Raw genomic sequence first — 22,315 nt, 5'->3', positions numbered from 1 at the left:
GGAAGGCAGACTCACTTGTCCTTCATGGGAGCAGTCTGATAATTACCACGTTCATTAAAAATAATTAGGTAGCAACTAAAATGAAACCTGTCTGCCTAAGTTCCGGTAGAAAAATACCTTTGCACTGAATAAAGAAGGTGATAAGCTAATTAAATAACCACGGTAAATGTCCACTGAAGACACCAAGAAACAACTAACAGTGAAGTCACAGCTCTTCTTTACTAGCACCGAGCATGGTGAGGCCTGATTGCGGTGTCAAGGGTGCAGGGTAAGCTCTCATTATTATCCTGACACTTTGGCTAAGAGTATTTGATAGGAATTGAATGTGTTAACACACAACTTCATCACCCCCAAAACATGCTTCTTCCAGGTTTGCTTGTAGCAGGCAAACATGATTCTCATCTCATTAGAGGAAGGAAACTAAATGCTCAGTAGGCAGACACAAGTCGGGTACAGTATGACTCATACTGAAATAGAAGAGATCTTTGCCGGATTTCAAGTACTCAATCTAATGCAGTGGCTGGTAAGAACCTATTACAAAGCCATTTGTAGGCATTGTATAGTTGGGGGAGAAACTAAAAGACAGCTCAGGATAGAAAAGGGAAAAGGGAACTTTCCCTGAGTCTGTTTTTTAGAGGCAAATAGAGTTGATTGAAAGAGGAACAGACTGGAAACCTAATTGGGTGGTGGTTCGTTCCTGAACGAGGGAAGGTTTGCTACCAAAAAATCGGGGCAAGGACCATGATGGAGGCCTGATGGGTTGATGGGAGAATTAACTAGGAGAAGGTAAATGAAGATTCAGTTATTAGCGCATAGCTGTGGAGACAACCATCTTTTAAATATTGGCTGAATTCTTACTTCTATGCTAAATGCAACATTTGGGTGTGGAAAGAAACAAATGAAAAACAAGTGACACAAAAACACATTTCTTTAGCTAGAAAAAGAACTTTCTTAATTTGTCTTTATCCAGCTGAGAAACCTTGTCTTAGGCTTAGCACTCAAGATACTCTCAAGTGCTCAACGTCACTCTCAACTTGACCCCAATCATTATCATATTACCGTCAATTAGCCTAGCTTATTACTGGCTGCTCTTCTTTTTAGCCTTACCACACTCAAGTCTTCTCTGATCTGCTTTGAAATAAGTTCTGTAGTTGTATTAGTAATAATCTCTAAGGAATATCCATCATGTTCGAGAATAGTCTCCCAATATCCTCAATAGTAAGTAGGGACAGATGCTAAAAATTCCATGTTTTTAAGAAAATTGAGTCCTAGAGCTGTGAAGTGACTTGATAGACAGAAATATACAGCTCGATGGTAGACACGGAGGTGGGGCAACTAAATTTTATAGCTGCCACTCAAATTCATCTTCCTGTCTAACTGAATCAATTTCAAATGTTAAACAGTTGGAATATTAAAAAAGAAAAAACAATCCTTGAAAATAATAACATTGTATTTCCAGGAGAAACTGATAACAAGTATCTACATTTTACAGAAGAATGGATGACACATTCAAAATAAATTTAAAAGAAAATGGCTTAAGATTGGCAGGGGTATGGTAGGAATGAATTGGTAAATTCCTGGATCTTTAATCCAATTTAGAATGATAGGGCTTCCCTGGTGGTGCAGTGGTTGAGAGTCTGCCTGCCGACGCAGGGGACGCGGGTTCGTGCCCCGGTCCGGGAGGATCCCACATGTCGCGGAGCGGCTGGGCCCATGAGCAATGGCCGCTGAGCCTGCGCTCTAGAGCCTGTGCTCCACAACGGGAGAGGCCACAGCAGTGAGAGGTCCGCGTACCGCAAAAAAATAAAAAGTAAATAAAAAATTAGAATGATAGACTTCTCGGATTCCATGGGACTTAGACACAGCCCAAAACTCTGAAGCAATGGAGTTGCTTTTGGGGGCCCAAACCAACAACTCCCTTGCCTTTATTCCTACACTATGACGCCTGGTATCTTGATCTGCTTTCCACTTGCCTCTCTATAAAATTTTATTTGCAAGAAAAAAAACAGAGATATAAATACACTTATTTTTGAAAAGGATCAATATATACTAGATTCGATAACTTGAGGTTTCTTCTGCTATGATATTCTGATTTCATGATATTCTATGCTACTTTCCACTTAACAGAGGATAATGTATTAAGTCAGAAGAATTAATACCTAATAATAGAATTTCAGGCATGAGTGATTCTGGCAGAAGAAGTTTTACTAAGGACAGAAGGTCCTTCCTTGCATTGTCAGGATGACATTATGTTGGTAGCCAGCTTCTTCTGCCAACTCATAAAGCCTGCCTTATTTCTGGGTCTAGTATATCTAGACTTCGTACTCAATAATTGCACCTCTTTCCACCTAAGTGCTCTCCCCCCTATATCTAAAGAAATTGCTGGCTCACCTATCTCTCTGACGTGAAAATTTAAGGCAAGAGAAATTTTAAGGAGCTAAGACAAAAAAAATAGCAGTGGTAGTTAGAAAGCAAGTAGATCAGTAGCTGTTGACTCAGTCTTTCCCATCAGATGAGGTCTACAAATTCCTATCTAGAGGTCATATAATGAAGTAATGAAATTTTTTTGAAGACTGCCATAGGAATCCTAACTACTATAGTTAAAGACTACCAGAGGTTTTTAAGAATGCAACATCTTGAGGAATAAGCTGACTTAAATAATCAGCTGTTAAGTAAAAGTTTTAGGAAAAAAGATACAGATTAAGGATAATGAATAATGTACATTGGGTCTACTAATAAAAGACATAAACTTGTAGAAGTTTGCAGTCAAAAGTTCAGTAGTCAACTGATATATGAAAACCACATATAGAAGAGAAAAACTGAACAGTAATCAGGATGCAAAATAAGTGGTGGTAACTACAAAGTTACATTCTTTCCTGTTCCCTAACTCCTGCTCCAATTCTCTGAAATTTCACAGAGAGATGAAAGTTTTTACCATCATTTTATTTGGTTTTGTTTTCCTGAAACAGCTGCCTATTCCCCAAAGTAATGCTTTTCAGAAGAAAATGCCTGTCTCACCATGAACGTAGAGGTAGTGTCTTTTCCCCAAGTTGCTTTGATCTAGGTGTCCCAGAGGAAAAATTTACTATTGAGGTGGAAAACAAAACTAATTAAGTACATGGGCCAAAGACAATTGTGCCAAAATTATTAAAGACCTACTCTTATCTAGATTTACCCCAAAAGTGCTAGTAAATTACACTGAAGTATGAGAAAAATGCAAAAGCCATGTTCTAAAGTTCCATTTAAGGGAATTGGGTTAGGCAGTATTTCCAAAGACTAATGGAACATATAAAAATCAGACACTGCTTAAAACAATAAAGTAAATACATTAAAAATAGAAAATCAAGTTATTTTCCTAACCAAAAGAAGCTAACATCCTAAAGGATAAAATGTAAATTTAAAGGTTTCTTTTTCCAGGTGTACAGGCATGTGATTTTCTATTGTCACGTTCCCTTTTTGCATATGATCATGATAGAAAAAGACAATTGTGGAAAAAATTTTTAGTATAAAATAATTTATTTTATCAAACATGAATGATAATAAGTAGTGATACTGAACACAGGCTGAGTCATTGTTCAGAAAGCAGGCATACATGATGGATATTACTCTTCAAAGGGTTTTCTTTGTGATCTCGAAAGACTAAATAATTTGAAGATTTCTTGGAAGTATGGTAAGGAGGTTTTGTGAGAATTAAAGCTGCTAAAACAGAACAGGAATTCCACCAAAAAAAGGAATAAAATGGGTATTTAAATCAGGAAATTTAGAGGTTGATAAATGCTAAAACTGAACATGTACACTGCAATTAAGTCAATTTTGGGGTGTAGCCTTCGGAATCACACTTATTACTTACTTTACAGCATATCTCATTCAATGGAGTCCCTTTTTAGTGATTTTCTTAGGAACAAAACCTTGAAATCTAACTTCAGAGGGATGGAGGTGTCTTTAAAATGAAGCCTTTTCCATAATTAAATCCCATTAAAATGGGACCAAGGTGAACACATCATATGGTCAAAGTTTATTCATATAGATAACAAACTGTTACAAGAGCCCAGGGCATGGAAGAGATACAGAAATATTTTACTTATGAAGCAATTTTCTTCTTTTATTTCACCTAGCTGGTCCGTCTATTTCTTCCATAGAGCGATGGAGATATTTGTTTGATGAAAAATAATACAGTAGAAAGATGCTGATAGAAAGATGGAGAGCCACAGCTCTACTCCATGAGATGATTAAAATATTCAGCTTTACCCACCACAGATCAATTAACCTAAAAAAGATGTGAGCTGGAAGTGTGGGAATTCAGGCTCTCAGATGGGATCCTGCTGATAACTCTGCTGTGCTAATGTTTAAACTCCTTCACAAACAAAGAACTAATTCAAGAGAAATTGCAAATTCCAGTAGGTATGTTCCTGGACCTTTTCTCTTTATAACACTCTCCGGTCTGTTTTGGTCCATGATTTAATGAAGCAGCAGATACGTGGTGCCCTCAGTACCTGATGCATTTAAAAATAGTGCTGTCTGAGGAGGGCCTGCCTCTAACATCTTCCCACAATTCTGAGAGTTATAAAAAGGGCCTATATTTCAGGGGGAGCATGTAAATTATATTTATGGTGTGTAGAATGAGGAGAAAGGTTAGGAAATATTTCATAAATATCTTCTCTCTCCTCCCTCCTGGCTTTCTCTTGTATAGCCCTCAGGGTACCAGTTTCAGAGTGACAAACCAGAAGGGTAGTCAGGGAAGGACCTGTTGTCCAAGCAAAGGCCTTCTGATCCAGTGGAGAGAAAAACAAGATGTTCTGACCACCACTTAGTGGGGTGACTACATAGGATCATCAATCAAAGCTGACTTGTACATTAAAGGCACAGATACTTCAAGTGTTCTTAGCCAATTGTAAATATCAAATTTTATTCTATTTTACATAATTATAAAATTTATATATAAGTGCTCATGGAATTTTTCCACATTAGACACTATGTGGAAAAGCTCTATTTTATGTAACTGATCACAGGAGTCTTTCTACATAAGACATTTTTCTAGATGTCAATTAATACTTACAGTGATATATAAAGTGAGACTAGAAGACTAATACATTCATAGGCGGGCAGGGGAAGGTAGCTGGTGTGATAGTTAAAGGAAAAGACCTCGCAGAAATTTTCTTGGTAAAACTTTTTATATGTGCAGATTCATTCTGCTTCTCTCTAATGCCAACAAGTCATTCTGGACAGGGAACCAATCAGATGAGCTATCAGTAGCCAAAGGGTCATTTGATATCATCGTTTTCATGTCTCCCAAAATAAAAGTTAAAATGGGAATATCTTCCAGAGTCACATTAAAATGTAAATCGCCATAAGAGAAGGATGAAATTGAAAAGTTTGAAATTTATGTAAAAGTCCAATTTGGAAAATGAAAAAAAGCTTTCCTTTTGTGTTTTTGGAAACTTTCTAGATAAATGTAATTAGTTCATTCTAGATGTCTCTTTGGAATGTCATAATTTCCTTGTAAAATTTTTTTTTTAAATGTACTGTTAACTTGGAAAATAAAACTTACTTTAAAGAAGAAACTAGAATCATTTTTTTTTCCATTTTGGATAATATACAACTTGTGTTATATGTGTAGCTACATGGATGCCTAGCACACTATCTTCAATTTTTTTCAGCCCAAGAAAATTGGATACCTATACTTACTCACAGAACCTAAACTGTACAAATTGCATTTCTCTTGATAAACACAGAATTGGATTCTTCATCGGGGATTGCCTCAAATGGTTTTACCATTTTGGTCTGTCTTTATTATAAATCTAGGCTAGGGGTGGTGGTGGAAAGGCATGGAGTAATATAAATGTATTTTTAAGGTTCTAAATTTACATAAATAACAAGTAACAAAATGAATGCTACTAAAAGCAAAATAATATAGCAATACTAAATTACAAATGATCACAGAAGTCATATTTTTAGTAGTTAAACTTTACATATATATGCTTTATTACCTCCTAGGTGTAATGCAGGGGAATTCCTGTGGCTAGAGGGCCCTTAGCTTTTGAACTTCCTGGCATTTAAGGGGGAAAAGAAACCCCAAAAGTACAAAACCAAAAGAAAAAAAAAATCAGTGTCTCTTGGAAATTACATAAATTCGGAAACCAATGGATATATTACTTAATGCTTCACTTTCTTAATATGTATACCACGTGCCTGTGCTAAAATGCCGCTTGAAATCAGTTTTGAAATGAGTATATTAAAGGAATGTTTCTAAAATATAAAGATATAATGATATAAACAATATATTTCTGAGACTCTGATCTACCTTGTCTTTCTTTTTCTGCATACATGCAGGTTGGCTTATTTCTATAAGTTATTAACTATAGCCACTAAAATATATATTTCAAATAACATAATGGTTTAACTTTCTGAAATTAAAAGAGATCCAACATACCCTGTTCTTGGTTGCATGTCATTGGCTGCCTAATATTATTTAATTAATTAGACAGACCCTCCTTGAAATGACTTACTGTTTGAATTTTGTGGAAATCCAGGCAAGGAGGATGGACCGTTCATTCCAGGGAGAAGGACTGGGGGGAGGCCGGGGAGTCCTGGATAGGCTGCTGGCAGACTGATGCCATGAAGGGAGCTGCTGTCCATCATGCCTGGCTGCTGTACCGCTAAGCCCAGCACATCCGAAGCTTTCTTTATACGGTCAAGTTCCTGCTGTGCCATCAGCTGTCGAACGGTCGTCGGAGCCAAGTAATCTTTCTCCCGATCAAGTTGACTCCCAACGGTCTCCCTCACTTTTGAAATGTGCTGTTTGGAGAAAATATGATCTCTGATGGACAAGCGGGCGGAGTACTTCACCCCACAGAGGGTACACTCTGGTTTGGTGCCTTCCGTGCCACTTTGATTGATCATGAAAGGCTTCCCTATGTTAATTTTAAATTTCTTTTCCTTTGCCCTTGCATTCTGGAACCACACCTGGACCACGCGTTTGGGCAGACCAATCTCATTCCCTAGCATTTCACATTCTTGCATGGTTGGAGTTCGGTAGTCACTAAAGCAAGCCTTGAGAACCTTGAGTTGAAGATTGCTCATCTGGGTTCTGAAACGCTTGTGACCTGGTCGATCGTTACTTTTGGATTTGAAAGGATTGCTGGATCCAAATGGATTTGGTGAACTCGGGTCAGCTATGCTGGACGTTTCACTGCGGTCAGCATTGTCATCGGGGTCATCCGTGATATAAAAACTTTGGTCATGGTCACCATCTTTATCGTTGAAAGGTATTGAGGGACTCGTGAGAGAAAAGAGAAATTTTTCATCGCAGACCTCCGTGGTGGGTGTGGTTGCTGTTTTTGGCAAAGTGTCGAGAGTTTTCGGCTCTTTAGGAGATAGAGCTGGCTTCACATCTCCAGAACTTCCCGTGGTGCTTTCCATTTCCGCATTTCCCTCATCTCCGGTGGTGGCGTCGCTGATCGCCGTATTAATTGACGAAGTCTCATCAAAGTCAGTTTTATTTTGATCATACCCAGCCTCAGCAGGAGGGGCGTTTAAATTCTCTGCATCCTCAGAACATTCTGCTTTAAAAGAAGAAGGGCTTAAAAGATTCTTCGGCGACAGCTCTGCTGTTTTGCTAACAGGTGTTGACACTGTAGAAGCCAATTCATTCTCACTTGAGAGATCAATTTTAGTTAATGGCAGAGATGGATAATCAAAATAAATGTATTTCTGCGGGCTTTCTCCCCCATCTTCTGTTGATATTAAAGGGCTTGGTGGCAAGCTGTAACCTGCCTGCTTTCCTTCATTCCAGTGCCGGGAGCGAATGTGGCTTTCTAAGGCTGATTTCGCCTTAAACAGGGCTCGGCAAAAGGGACACCGTTTATGAGACTGGGCTGGACCCACTGCCCGGAACTGGCCCTTCCTTTCTCGCGCTCGTGTGTTCTGGAACCAGACTTGCACGACTCTTTTCTTGAGCCCCACTTCACGTGCAATATGATCAAGCATTTTCCGGGTAGGATTGGAATCCAATAAGTATTTTTCATAGAGAATTTCCAGTTGTTCAGGGGTGATGGTGGTTCTCAAGCGTTTATCACGGTGTTGGTCTTCACCGCTATTGCCGCCTTCCTTTTCACTGCAGTTATTGTCTTCTTTATCATCCAGTTTCCTTTTAAGGGAAGCAGCAGCTGTGGCCTGGGCTGCGGGGTGGGAGGAAGTGGTCTGAGGGGGCATCTGTGTGAGAGAACCACTCAGCAGCTGTCCAGTCATCAGTGGATTGTTGGGGTCGAATATCATGTAGGGCATGTCCATGGGCCGTTCCAAGAACGGGGAGTGCAGGAATTGGTTCTGAGCAGCCAGGAAGTGCATGTGCTGATGTTCCTGCCAGAGTTCCAGAGTCGGGAAGGCAACTGTGCACTGATCACATTGGTACTGTAGTAACTGTGGAGGTAGACTGTTCTGGAGAGAAGTCATGGAAATCTGCAGTGGACTGGAAGGGACCGGGGTTTGAGAGGCCGAGGGAGGTCTTCCCATAAGCTGGGGTTGTTTTGGTGTCTGCGGCGGAGCGGCCGAGGCCGGCGGCGGGTCTGAGGAAGTGGATGCTGAGAGCAGCGCTGGTTTGGCGCCTTGAGAAGGGGGCAAGGGGTCACTCGGCTTTGGCTTTTCTGTGGGATATTCGGGTTTTGGAGACGTCTTCTCCGGTTCCGGTTTGGGTGACGGGATCAGCGGGGTGCTAGTCCCAGAGCCAGAACTTGCCGCCGGGGCAGGAGCGTTTTTGGGTGCCTCCGTTTGGCCAGACGCTGTGCAATGCTTATACACCACCTGATCCGTGCCGTCCATGGAGTCTTCGGTTTGGCTTTCATCTTGGGCATCATCATCTTCGTCCTTGTAACACTGTTTTTTCTGATGCGTAATCAAGTCAAAGATCCTGGGGAAAACCACATTGCACTTTTTACACTGGTACTGCATGTTGCTCGTTCGAATATACCGCTCATTAGTAAGTTCTCTTTTTTCATTGTCTTTAGCTTCTGCTTGATTCTCGTAACTCTTCCGTGCCTTCTGACGAGCATTCTGGAACCATACAACAATAACCCGGGTAGGCAGATTGAGAACGGTAGAAAGTTGTTCTATTTCGTCATCTTTTGGGTAAGCGTTTGTGTCAAAAAAGTCTTGAAGAACCCTAAGCTGGTAGTCCGTAAACCTGGTTCTCGACGACCTTTTACTGAAGGATGCATCAGATTTGTAGTGTTCTAAAGAGGAGGGCTGGGGGTCGATTCTGATATCTTCCAAAACTGTTATGGGAGGGTTACTGAAGTTGTAGGGCGAATCCTTATTCCTCTGCCGCTCCTTAAAAAGTGTATTTCGAAACCAGTGCTTGATAACCTTTTGAGAGAGGCCAGACTTCTCCGCCATTTCTTGGATCTGTTCTTCACTCGGAGAATTATTGATGTCAAAATAAGCCCTCAGGATTTTCAGCTGGTCGTCTGTAATTCTTGTCCGTGGGCGTTTGAACTGAGAATGCCTTAGGAAATTGGGATCTAATCCGAGCTGCTGCTGGCAGAGCTGAGTGAGATCGGCCGAGAGAGTGTCCATCTGGGGCAGCTGCAGGGCGAGCTGGGGAGGAAGTGCAGGATGCTGCACGGGCTGCATCATGATGGAAGGAAAGAGCGGAAGGTCCAGGGACACGGGCAGCTGGACCTGCGGGGGAGCAGATGGGGGAGGGGGAGGTGGGGGAGGTGGGGGCGGTGGGGGCGGTGGGGGCGGCGGGGGAGTGGGCGGTGGGGCTTGGAGCGGAGCGGAGACCCCGCCTGGCAGTTTCACAGGCCCCAGGGAAGGAGCCTGCGGAGCGGCTGGAGGCAGCGGTGGAGGCGGAGGGGGGGGCGGGGGTGTTTCTGGGGAAGATGGCGAAATGGGATAAAGCTTATCGTAGGCCTCCCTGTACTGACGAGCAAATTTTTCTAGCGCTCCATATGGAAAAAACTGGCCGTGTACGTGTTCTTGGTGGCTCTTTAGAATAAGGACATTGGAGAACAACTTCCCACACGTTCCACATTCCAGCTTCTCGGTACTCTCCCCTTCCCCACTCTTGCCCTTCTTCTGTACCTTCTGCCTGTTCTCATTATACTGAATGACCAGCTCAAAACCGAAGTTTTCCAGTAACGCTTTGGCTGCATTTCCTCGGGCCCCTGAAGCAATTCGGGGCGGCGGGATGGACGGTTCCAAGGATTTTTGCTTCTTTCCATCTTTGCCTTCTTTGAGCCCTTCGCCTTCACTAATGAGCTCTTGCTTTGGCTTGTCTTGCTTTTCAGCAACCTCTTCCGCCTCCTTGTAAGAGGGTATGTCCTTCATGATGGGGCAGTCGGCACTGGACGCGGCGGTTTGCTCTTGTTTCAATAATTTGCCGGCCTGCTGCTGCTGCGGTGGCGGTGGTGGCGGCGGCGGCTTTTGAGACTGAAGCTGGGGCTGTATGGCTTGGTACTGCTGTGCTTGTTGCTGAAGTATCTGGAGTTGAGTTTGGCCAACGTGATGTTGGGTTTGAATCTGCTGCTTCAAGTCTTCAAGCAAGGACCCGGCCATTCCGGTCATGCCATGCATCCCGAAGGCAGCAGAGCCCGGCAAGCCCAAATCTGGCCCCAAGCTGAACTCCGTCCCGGGGATGTAGAATGGAAAGAGAAACTGAGGCTGCTGAAACTGCAGCAGCGCTTCCGGAGTCATAGGAAAATGAGGCAGAAAGGCGGGGTTGAGAAACTGAGGCTGAAAGAACGCAGCTTGCTGTTGCAACTCGTGCTGCAGCTGCAGCTGCAGCTGTGCTGGTGACTGCGGCGGGTGATGCGTAGGTTGAGCAGAGATTAATTCCGGAGTTTGCTTTTTACTTAATTCTTTGGCATCTAAGTGGGCATCTTTGCTGCTTACTGCTGCTAAACTCATGGAATCTAGCATCCCTTGGCTGGGACTATTAACGTTGGCTCCGACGCCGTGCATACCGGCCACGTGACTGCTGGGCTCCAGCTTTGCAGCCCTTGCCTTTGTCTGGTGGAGCACGGATCTCATGTGGATTTCCAAGGTCGAACTTTGGCTGTATGCAACGTTGCAGATGCTGCACTTGTAGGGTTTGTTATCTGTGCTGCTGTTGGTTTCTTGAGGAACAGGGCTGGAAGCTTCTTGCAAAACCTTTTTCAACTTATGCAGGTGAGACACTGAATTATAATGGACCAAGAGAATGTTCTTTTGGGTGAACGACTCTTTACACACTGTACATTTATATGGGCGAGATGGATCGAGGAATTTTTCCATCGTGAAATTTGGCCCTTTTCTAAAAGGTAAGGTCCGCTTTGGTTCAGAGCCCATGTCATCCGGAATAGAGCTACTGTCACTTCCTGCTGGACTTGCCTTCCCCTCATGGTCTGCCTCGTACTCCCTCTCCATTTCCTGCTCTAGGGCCTGGTCGTCCTGGGCCATAGTTTCACTCTCTGTCCACAGTTCACCATTCACGGGCAAGGAGGCATACAGCTGTTGAAGTTCAGCTTCACTCAGTTCGGGGTGGCCTGCTTCCAAGTGTTTTTTTAAAGCCTGGAATGTACGGAAACTACGCTGGCACAGGTTACACATCGTAGCGGCCCGAATAGCATGATACTGGGAATGTATCTGAAGCTTCTGCATAGTCTTAAAAGCCAAGCTACAATGGTTACAGCGATACTTGTAAACATGACGGTCCGAAACAGAGAGTGGTTGCCGTTTTTGCTGTTCGTTTAATTGATCCTGCAGTGTGTCGGAGATTATCATATCCTTACTGCTGTTTTTATTCCATTCCGGCACTTCTGTGGGTTCTTTAGTTGGTTTCTGCCCCTCACTCTTTATTTCCACACCAGCCTTTGAATCGTCAAGGCCTGCCATGCTTTTGTCATCCATCGGACTTTCACCTGTGTCAATAAAGCATAAACATCGCTTGTAGGAAGGAAAGTCTACAGTTCAAACGCCAATGAATATTGTTAAGTAGGAGCTTCTAAAGGTTTCTGCTTAATTGAGTTGCTGAAGAAATATTTATTTGAGCAACTACTATATGGCAAGCACTGTACTGGGCCCAGGGGATATAAAGGTGAATCAGAAATCACCCCTCACCTCAAGGAATTTCAGCATAAGGAAGAAGATAAGTCAAAGGTAATTATAGTATGCTACCAGCAGCGTGATAGCAAGGGCCATAACTGGCATGTTCAGTAATTAGAACACACAAAAATATTCCTGGTCATTGATACTTAGGTCCCCCAAGGGCAGTTTACAGATAACTAGATATTAAATATGCCTTAGAAACTAGGGCTTTTGGAAATGCCATACTTCTTTTCTCCTGTGATTTAAAAAAAAAAAAATTCTTTGATAGTAATAATGCTGGACCAGCATCACAGATGCAAGGCCCTGAGTGTGTCTTGTGCAGATCTTGGTCCAAGGCTGGCATACCTGAATATTTCCCGGCCCCCTTGGCTGTGATGGCTGCAGGTGTGTCCCGCTCTGACTTCTCAGAGGTGGCTGCTGGCAGTAGCAAGCTGTTGGGCATCATCACATCAGGGACAGGCACCTGTGAAAACCAAAGGGGATCATGGCAAAGGTACCCCAGAAATCACAGACTCTGTCACATCTGCCCTTGTTTAGTAGCATATCCCAGTTTCATCTTTCCAACCAAAGCAGGGACATTCTGTGACTCTTACAGGCCAATGCTCTTCCTTCAAATTTTGGATCAATGCTATTGTGATACAGTGTTCTTCTTTTCTTTTATTAAAAAATATGGTTTATAACTAATAAGGATCTACTGTATAGCAGGGAACTCTACTCAATACTCTGTAATGGCCTATATGGGAAAAGAATCTAAAAAAGAGTGGATATGTATATCCATAAGTGTATATGTATAACTGATTCACTTTGCTGTACACCTGAAACTAACACAACATTGTAAATCAACTATACTCCAACAAAAATTGAAAACATTTAAGAAATATGGTTTGAAAGTTTTTGTAAGCAAGAAATGATAGCCAGGAAAATATGAAACTCAAGGTACCCACATGAATCATTTGATTAACATTACAGGCATGAGAAGAAGTCAGCAAAATCTGTGTTATTGAATAAGCTATGCCTTGTATCATATTTGGGGTTTATTCCAAAGCACGAGAGACAACAAATGGGCCTTTACTTGTGATTCCTACCACACAATCAGTAAGAGCTTGGTGCTGTTACACAGAAGAAATAAATTTCTATCAAACAATAATTACAGATTTTGTGTTGATACCTTTACAGAGATTATGTCACATATGCATAAACATTTGGTATCCTTACTGTCATAAGCAGCTTCTCCACACAATCCGGAGACACACTGTGCAAATGCGTCAGATGCAGCTGGAGGTGCATTTTGTTGCTGAGGACGTCCTGGCAGAGGGGACAGCAGATGACCGGCTGCACTGAGTGCTGTGACAGAACGTGCATCTGGATACGACTTTGGTCCCTACTATTGTAGTTACAATAAGGACACTGATAGAACTGGAAAATAGTGAATAAACATGGTCACTATTAGTTAATGGATTTTGATGACTTCAGAGCATTAGAAGTCACACCATGAGTTAATTACCTTGCCAATCAGTGTCTACATACATTTCAACAGCATGGAATGGTTTGGAGGCTCTAAAATTATCAAGGGCAATAATAATAATAATAATAATAATAATAACATGTTTACACAGTACAGGGAAAAAGAAAAAACATTTACCTGCTCGTGACAGAATTTATTGTCCTCTGTGGGTTTTGATCGTTTTGTCGCCACATCCTCTTCTTTTGCCAGCACGAGTGGCTGGGTTCCCCCTGCCACGCTGACTTTTAGCTCCTTTTCTGGTGTGATTATTCCTGATTCCCAAAAAAGAATAGGACACCTCAATTTTAAAAGACTAACAATGTCGATATCAGAAAAATTATGTTTTCCAAATATCTCTGGCTCTAAATCCACTGAATTACCAAAGAACCAGAAAAGCACTTTTATATGATGCTAATCCCAAAAGACAAAAATCACACTTCTTTTTGTCCCCTAACCAAGTGGACTTTATATATTTTAACATGTGCTCCTGTCTTATATTTTGATAACCGTAGGTGACCTTGAAAGATTCATCAATAACACGTGCTCTCTGGTGTCTCAGTACGGCTTTATCACACTAAAGCAAATCTACTCCCATTCGCAAATGCTAACTTAGAAAATAATTATTTTTGCTAATGTTTAATTACCTATCTCTTCTCTAAAACTCCGGGACACTGAAAACATTTCAAAATTCTGAGAAGAGCTGACTAGTTATAATTCACAAATGAAAACAGTGTTTTTACGTGGTGAATGTAGGATTTTAAAATTATACATTACATATCCACTGCTGTTTTTTGTGATTTATTCTTTGCTTTAGATGTTTCAGCCGTTGGCTGTGCACATAACACTGTAGTCCAGATCAAGAAGACAATTGTTTTATGAGGTTAATCTGAATATTCGGTGTTAAAAGATAGTTTAAAATTTTGCCTAGATGAGCAACATAATGTATAGAAGCCTCACACACATCAAAGGAGAGAGTGTGATTCTAATTTCCCAATCTAACAGAAAATTCTTTCCAGCATCAATTTTCCCGATAATCTCCTCTGCGAGGCTGGATATTACAGTGACATTGGGTAGGCATGTCACATACATCTCACGACAAACACAAAACCTCATTTACCAGCCATTCCAATCTCATCATAGCGCGGCATCATCTGACCTTTTTTCTGCTGTTTATTATGAGTATTTCTAATTTTAACTTTCAATTTTCACCATCTTCCAGTCAATTTGCAACTAAATTATTTCCAGGGTGAGGACACTACCACTGGACAACTGGGTGCAAATACATCTTGAAATGCAATGAAGCTAAACCATTGATTGCTATCAGACCCCGCGTAAATATAGAGTCTAGGCGTAATCTGATTGTATGCTGTGCATGAAGATTTATCTTGATTTTTTTTCAATCCACATACGGTTCATATAAATGAACAAATTATACCTTATTGCAAAATAACCCAGTTTTAATTTAAAAATAAGGTCAAGGATGTTATGGAAACAAAGTAAAAATGAACCAAAAAATACACTATTTTCCTCTCCTGGATGGAGATGCATGTTTTGTACCATATAAATAATTTTAGGAATCCCAAACTCTGAAAGAAATTTAAAAGTAAATCTGACTCTGAGGAGACCAAAATTAAACTAGAATTTAAATGACATAATGACAATAATTTATTCCCTTGGGGTTTGCGGTAGGTACAGAATTAGTGTTACATTTCCAAACCAATTGCACTGCTACTGATTTCTAGATTTACAAACACTAGATTTTATTTGAATTGGTGCATTTGTCCTATATATACAGATACCTTAGAGAAATTTAGGTTCTTTCTAGATATTTGAAAAAACAATTTATCGAATTTGGATGAACTTAAATCTGAGATAGACTAAATAATTTTATTACATTTATTAAACAATATCCAAGTATTTGATATCCAAAGATATGTCAAAAACAAGAATGTTTATTTCATAATTAATTCTGGTATCAAAAAGATGTCTTTCATCTAAAGCAAAATTCTCAAAGCAGAATATATTTTGTGCTATCATTTTTAAAGTGTTAAAAATAAACACTGGGCTTCCCTGGTGGCGCAGTGGTTAAGAATCTGCCTGCCAATGCAGGGGACATGGGTTCGAGCCCTGGTCTGGGAAGATCCCACATGCCGTGGAGCAACTAGGCCCGTGAGCCACAACTACTGAGCCTGCGCATCTGGAGCCTGTGCTCCGCAACAAGAGAGGCCATGATAGTGGGAGGCCCGTGCGCCGCGATGAAGAGTGGCCCCTGCTCGTCACAACTAGAGAAAGCCCTTGCACAGAAATGAAGACCCAACACAGCCAAAAATAAATAAATAAAGTAATCAAATTAAAAATAAATAAATAAATAAACACTTAAGAAAACAATATGATATATAAAGTTTGCAAATAAAATTTACTGATTCAGGTGTCAGATCAAGTTGTAGAAAATGATTGTCATTTAAGTCAGCAAATGTCTATCAGCTGCTTTTTTCCTGTGAGACTGGAAGATTTTTCTTCAAAAGTTTCCCAATAGTGAGTAAGAATATGCTTCCTTAAGAAAATAATACTATGTCATATTCCCCTATCATTCTTTTGTGTACATGAGAGAATCAGACATGACCAGATAATAAATTGGTCCAGTTCCCTATGGTATCAAAGACTGTCACACACAAGGTAAATGAGAATTTCTACAATGCTTGTTGCTTGCAGGCCTTAGGAACATCAAAAACAGAATAAACCTTCCAGAAACTTCTGAATCTATTCAATGTATAAGTATGGCCTTATTTTTATAAGCATATATCTTCTAATAGTAGTACTATAAAGGTTAAAAGAACATTGATTTCAAGGTTTGAAACATTTTACTAAGACTTTACACTGGTGTACATATTTGATATAATTAATCCATATTATTTTTATGTACATTAATATCATCAAGAATATAATTGCTTTTGAATTTAGGGACATTCATGCTGCATCAAGAGTTAAATTTTAGGGTCACTATTTCATAGCCATCGAAATAAGTGTTGGATATAGTATTCCACCCAATATACGGGTCAGCTTCGAGATTTTTTTGTTAATTAACTTAGTTAATTAAACTATGATCTTAATGTAAGCTAGGAACTTCCTAAAGACCATCTTATTTTAAATTGAGAAGAAGTTATAAATAAAGTCTAGACCCCCTAACTCTAGCTAGGCACCCCAGAAATGTGTGTCACTGATAAGAAGCAGCAGCAACAGCAGAGAATGCTAAGATGCAATAACATATGACAAAAACAGACTCTTGAAGATAAAACAGGTCACCAGGATTACTTGCAAAAATGAGGGACATTATATTTTATGCATTCATGCCTCTTCTACTCAAAGGGGTACCATCTCAGGTATTATGGCCTCCTTGGTAAATTATAGGAAATCAACTCTGGGGTCTTTCTCTGAATTGTTTTATCTTAGAAATATCTTATATTAAGTAAAGGCCAATTAATTTTAGGAAGGTTTTAAGTTTTCTGATTATTCATAGTTTATGCTTACAACTTTACTTGAAATAAACACTGTTTGTTACCTTAGACACAATTTTGAAATGAGATCATAATTCATTTTGTGTTATTAAGGCCATCACACTATCCTCAAAAAAAAAGGTAATTTTAATGCATTTTTAACTAAAACATGAAGCTTAATTACAAATAAGGACTGCCAAATAAATGAGCCAATGATTATCTGTCAGTTATGGGATTATTTAACTTGCATGAGATTACTAATATAAAAATGACATAATTCATTTCAATTCAGATGCTGCCTACTTAATAAATTTTCAATCCCTAAAATACAGAAGGTTGTAAAATGGTTTATATTCATAACAAGTGAGGAAAATCCAATAACACATGTGTACTCAAAGCAAATCTTGAAAAAAATAACAAAATGCTGAGTTATTATTTATGAATCAATGTATTTGGTAAAGTTTGAATACTACAAAACTTGGATATAACAGAAGATGGTATTCAACTCCAAATAAGCCTAAATTATAATTACCGGTACAGTATTTTTTCTAATGAGACTAGAATGAAAGGATAATTTTAATTGCAATAATGAAGGTTAATTTCCATCTTTCCTCATGTTTACTCCCTTATTAAAAAGTGGTCCCCTTAGCCGTGGCAGAGACATATTACATTTTCAATGCAAATATATTAATCTGGATAAACTCTATATTAATTCTTGTAGCGTACAGAGCTATAATTTGGATTATAATTAATCTAAAGTGGCACTAGATTTAAATGACAATATAAATGAGGCATTAGGAGGCTTTTCTATTATGAATGAATATTCAACAAATATAACTTGCATATTGCCAAGTCTCATTTTGAAAGCTCTAGTCCTAGAGATTAATGTCAGCAACACGGTACAACAGCTTATACAAACATCATATTCCTAACATGTGTTAATTCCTTCCTGTCTAAAAAATTCTGTGTTAAAGTGGGGTCACACTGTTTTCCCATCTAACACATTAAGATAGTGATTAACTTATAAATTTGCCAGTACTTTTGACATTTATCACTGACATCAGGAAGAAAACCAATATATACATAAGTGCTCATTCAGTCATTAGAAATACTTACAAGGAAAAAAATCCACATAATAATTTTTTCACCTAATCAGATTCAATGTAGAAAATAGAAAACTTTGTTAAAAGTTCATGTTAGTTGTCAATAATAACTGTCTCGGTGTCTGAGAGGTTTCAAGGCTAAATATTAGCATCTCAGTAATTGCTCTGAGTTGGTATGAAAGCCCATCTTTATCCCTACAGATGTAGTTGGGGAGGCGTTTCTGCAGGGATAAAAATGTGTTTTAGAAAACTATCATTATCCAATGGTCTGTATCCTCTCACATGCCGAGTCCTGTCTAGATGGTACAATTAGATGCCCAAGAAAAGACAATAACTCATCAGGCCGTTAAGGAGTGATTGAGCCCATTATTTATGTAGAGCAGTAAACCAGGCTGGTGGAGATAGAGCCCTTGCATCTGTGGTATGTTCCAAGTAAGACTCTTGCCTCATTGGTGAGACTGGAACCATTTTCAAGAGATTCCCACAACACATCCTTTACAAGGTATTAGTTACTTAAAGCCAAGCACAATGTCACATTCCTATGTATTACGTGAACGCTCAACGAACACCAATGTCCTGTGTGTTTTACACATTCTTCTGAAGAATGGAGTTGGGTGGGTGTATGGTCTGCAATCTCTTTTGGCACCACTGTGAGAAAATCACCACTGAAGGCAGCAGAATCCTGCCCTCCCTGAAGCAGTCCATCAGCTAGCCTTGATGAGGTCCATCCTAGACCTAAACTGACTTCCTTGCTATTGCCAATTCTTTTCAAATGAAGCTTAGATGGCACTACCCTTGACCTTAACTGATCACAGGGTACTTCAAATTCCTTGTCAGTGACCTCAGGAACTGTATTAATATACAGCTAGGGCATCTTTTTTTTTTTTTTTTTTTTACATTGCTTTAGGCTCAAAACCAACCTTAGATCTTCTTTGTTTAAATCAAATTAGAATCATATGTTAGCCACTATATCCTAGACGCAAATTTAAATGGCACTCTTCTCACTGGACTCCAGAGACAAATTCAGCATTGAAAGGTGTGGGGTGGGTATCAGAAAGGCCCTTCAAATAATTTTTGAAGGGAATGGAAAACTTAGATATGCAAAGACTGAATCACAAATATGGGATAATTCAGGTTTAAATAAACTTGCGAGTGAAAATGATATTTTCTGCCCAACCCAATGTCTTCACAGTGAAAACAAGCTTCTTTAGATGCGGCTGTCATTGGAATTCAAGGAAAAGATAGATGACTACCTGAAACTAATAGGCTTGAACCCGTTTCAGCACTTCTTCTGCTTCAATGAGTCCAACATAATAAAACTAGGTATAGCGTACAGCAAAAGTAGCCAATGTAATATTCATTGGGACCATAGATTTCCATCTCATACATACAAAGCATGGATGAAGTCATATATTTGCCAAATCAAACACAGAAAAAGCCTTAGGTATCCACACCAGATGCTGGCCTAGGGTTTGTTTGTGCACAAGTAAATGTCATGACACGAAGGTTTGTTTTCAAAGACAGTAGCTTTCATTACTGGGATTTGTCTATTCTAGAAGATCAAAATTACCCAGCACCTAATCCCTTCTCAATGATATTTCCTCTTCTTAGGCTGAATCATCTGTAAACTTTTTCACTGGATTTTGTTTGAAATGCCTCAAATAGATGCCCTTAAAAAGGGCAAATTCCTGAGTGTAAGTTGTAAAAAAGCAAGGAAAAATAACATTTATTTTTAAGGTTATGTGGTTTGGGGAGGGGGGGAGCACATGTGATTGAATGAAAAAGTTCAAGTGATATCTAATCCTGTGCTTATGAAAAATTAATATGCCATCAGAGGAATCACAAGTATAGCTAAGATTAATGAAAGGCGCTTAAAAAATTACAAGCACACAAACTGATTTGATTAAAAAATAATCTCGCTGGTCGTCCTGCAATATTCTTCAACTTATCCACATCTATTCTGTCAGATGGTTATGATTAAAAATAGGTCAATGGGAGGCTACTGATAGAAATCACATGCAAAATGCACATACAATGAATAGTAGTGGGAATGTTCAGACAGTTTAAAATGAATAAAAGCTTTTAATAAGCTTTGTGGGGGGGGGGCAGTGAAGGAAGAGCAGATTGCAGGGAATGGAGGTGGGGGAAGGAAAGGTGAAAGATTCTAGCATCTTACCAGAGTCTTTATTAGAGTTTTTGCTTTCATTATTGTCTCTTTCACTTGTGTCTTTCTCATCATCCTCAGCCCCGGCTGTAGGTTTAATAGCTCCTTCTGTCTCCTCACTTTGTTCTTCTGTTAAGAAAGACAGACCAGTCAGTTGGATGGAAAACCCTAGAAAAACACACATGAAAATAAACTATGTGACCATTTAAGAACTTTGTTATTTATGAATCATTTGCAGACATTCATTCTCAAAAAAGAGCACGAATTTATTAAAAGTCACTATTAGAACCTGCTGGCTATACCAATGCAGGTTTTGTTTTGTTATTTTTTAATCTCAAGCAACTTCTTTTATATCCACTGAGAAAATACGCCTATACTAAATTAAAAAGAAATCTTTTCAAAGAAGTACAGTTTAAGATAGAAAAGATTGAAAAATGGATGTAAGGCAATTTTGTAATTTCAATAGTAGAACCTTCTAAGCTACATGAACCCACTGCTGCATGGACTTGGATAAATGGCAGAATGAACCAAATTCTCAGAAAACTTTCTTAGTTCAATAATGTGCTAATGATGGGTTAAATGTAAGACAGGTGTTACTCCTGCCTTTCAGCCCTTAGACCCCAGAGGAATTCTTTGGAATTTGTCAGAGATCTCAAAACTTCAGTTATACTGGGATTTTATTTTATTTTTTCTATAGGGGGAGCTATACAGGGCGTAGGACAGAAGAAGGTATACTTCTATGACAACCACATCACCCCACACCTCATTCACGGGTTTCACACCAGCTAGATTACATGGAAATCCTCATAGTAACTCAACCCTATTTAATTATTCTGTAAATCTTAGCTATGCCGCTGCTGGTGGATTAATCTGTTTATGCAGTTAGCCTCTATGCTGGGTCTGTGTAGCACTAATCCGTGAAAGGCCCACTGTTCTCTTTCATCCTGCGATCATTTGTCTCTCACTGTGCTGATGTCGCATTTTAATGAATTTTTAGCAATCTGAGTAATGCTAGATAACCAGACTCACAACTCCCCACAGCATGGCATGCTGTTCTCATTGCAGCACAAAAAATAAAAATCATATTTCCCTGTTCAGGTAGGAATTACATAAATTAGGAGAAGAAGGTAAAATGGGATTAGAAGCACCAGGCTACTCAATTTCATAAAATCTTTAATGACCATATAAATTAACCCTGGAAAGGCAAAAGGTCATCGACATCCATTTGCATACACTCTTCTATTTGCTTTTGATAAGCAGAGCTTTTATGCAGAGAACATGATACAATTAACCCTTCAAGAACCGTACAAAACGCAGCTCCGGACATTTTAAGTGTCAAGCATTAACTGAAAATTACACACTGCATAAAATTTTCATTGCAAATGCTATAGTGATTGAAAGGGGAAATCATGGCCCTCTCCACACCCCATGTTTTTTTAATAACGTTCTGACAGCAGAATGAAATATCCACTGTCATATGTAGCAGCTGAGCACCAAAAAAAAAAAAAAGAAAAAATTGCTATTTAGTGCCTCACTTGCCAGCCATGCTCTACAACTATGAGAGCAGAAAACAACAGAGGGGGGCCAGTTCTGGGCTCAATGGGGGAAACTCCAAAAAAAAAAACTAAGGGGAAAAACAAGGACGCTTAATACATTTGAAACCAGAGTTTGTTTCGACTGTTAAGTCCTCAAAGGCACCATACAAATCTCTTGATTCCATATTTGCACTTTGCCACTGCACAAAAGCAGAGGGGAGGTCCTTGGGGAGGGGTGGGTCATCGGAGGGTTTGGGGGCAGCTTCCCTTTCAATACATGTGGAAATTGTACTTGAAGAAGAAAGAATCAACCCTCCTCCTGGCTGTAGCCTGCTTTCACCTGTCGGTGATAATCACTGATCAAACCCAGGCTCCCTCCTCCCAGCAGGGTCCCAGGCTGGGTAGGGACAGCGACCTGGCTCAGTTTGGGA

At 39.8% G+C, this 22,315-nt stretch overlaps 1 protein-coding gene across 2 annotated transcripts in view; it reads right to left on the bottom strand.

The window, feature by feature from the left end:
* ZFHX4 (zinc finger homeobox 4) overlaps positions 1-22,315 on the bottom strand; it is a 156,022-nt gene that overhangs the window by 1,875 nt on the left and 131,832 nt on the right. For both annotated transcript variants that reach the window (XM_065895202.1, XM_065895204.1), the window contains exons 5-9: positions 20,362-20,478; positions 13,727-13,860; positions 13,300-13,500; positions 12,430-12,547; positions 6,507-11,897 (exon numbers count right to left, since the gene is read on the bottom strand). In XM_065895202.1, coding sequence (XP_065751274.1) covers positions 6,507-11,897; positions 12,430-12,547; positions 13,300-13,500; positions 13,727-13,860; positions 20,362-20,478 — 5,961 coding nt within the window. The remainder of the gene's footprint in view (positions 1-6,506; positions 11,898-12,429; positions 12,548-13,299; positions 13,501-13,726; positions 13,861-20,361; positions 20,479-22,315) is intronic.

Source organism: Phocoena phocoena, chromosome 17 (assembly GCF_963924675.1).
Source record: "Phocoena phocoena chromosome 17, mPhoPho1.1, whole genome shotgun sequence".
Lineage (NCBI taxonomy): Eukaryota > Metazoa > Chordata > Mammalia > Artiodactyla > Phocoenidae > Phocoena > Phocoena phocoena.
The sequence above is the reverse complement of the archived record's forward strand: the minus strand, read 5'-3'. Positions and strand labels throughout refer to the sequence as shown.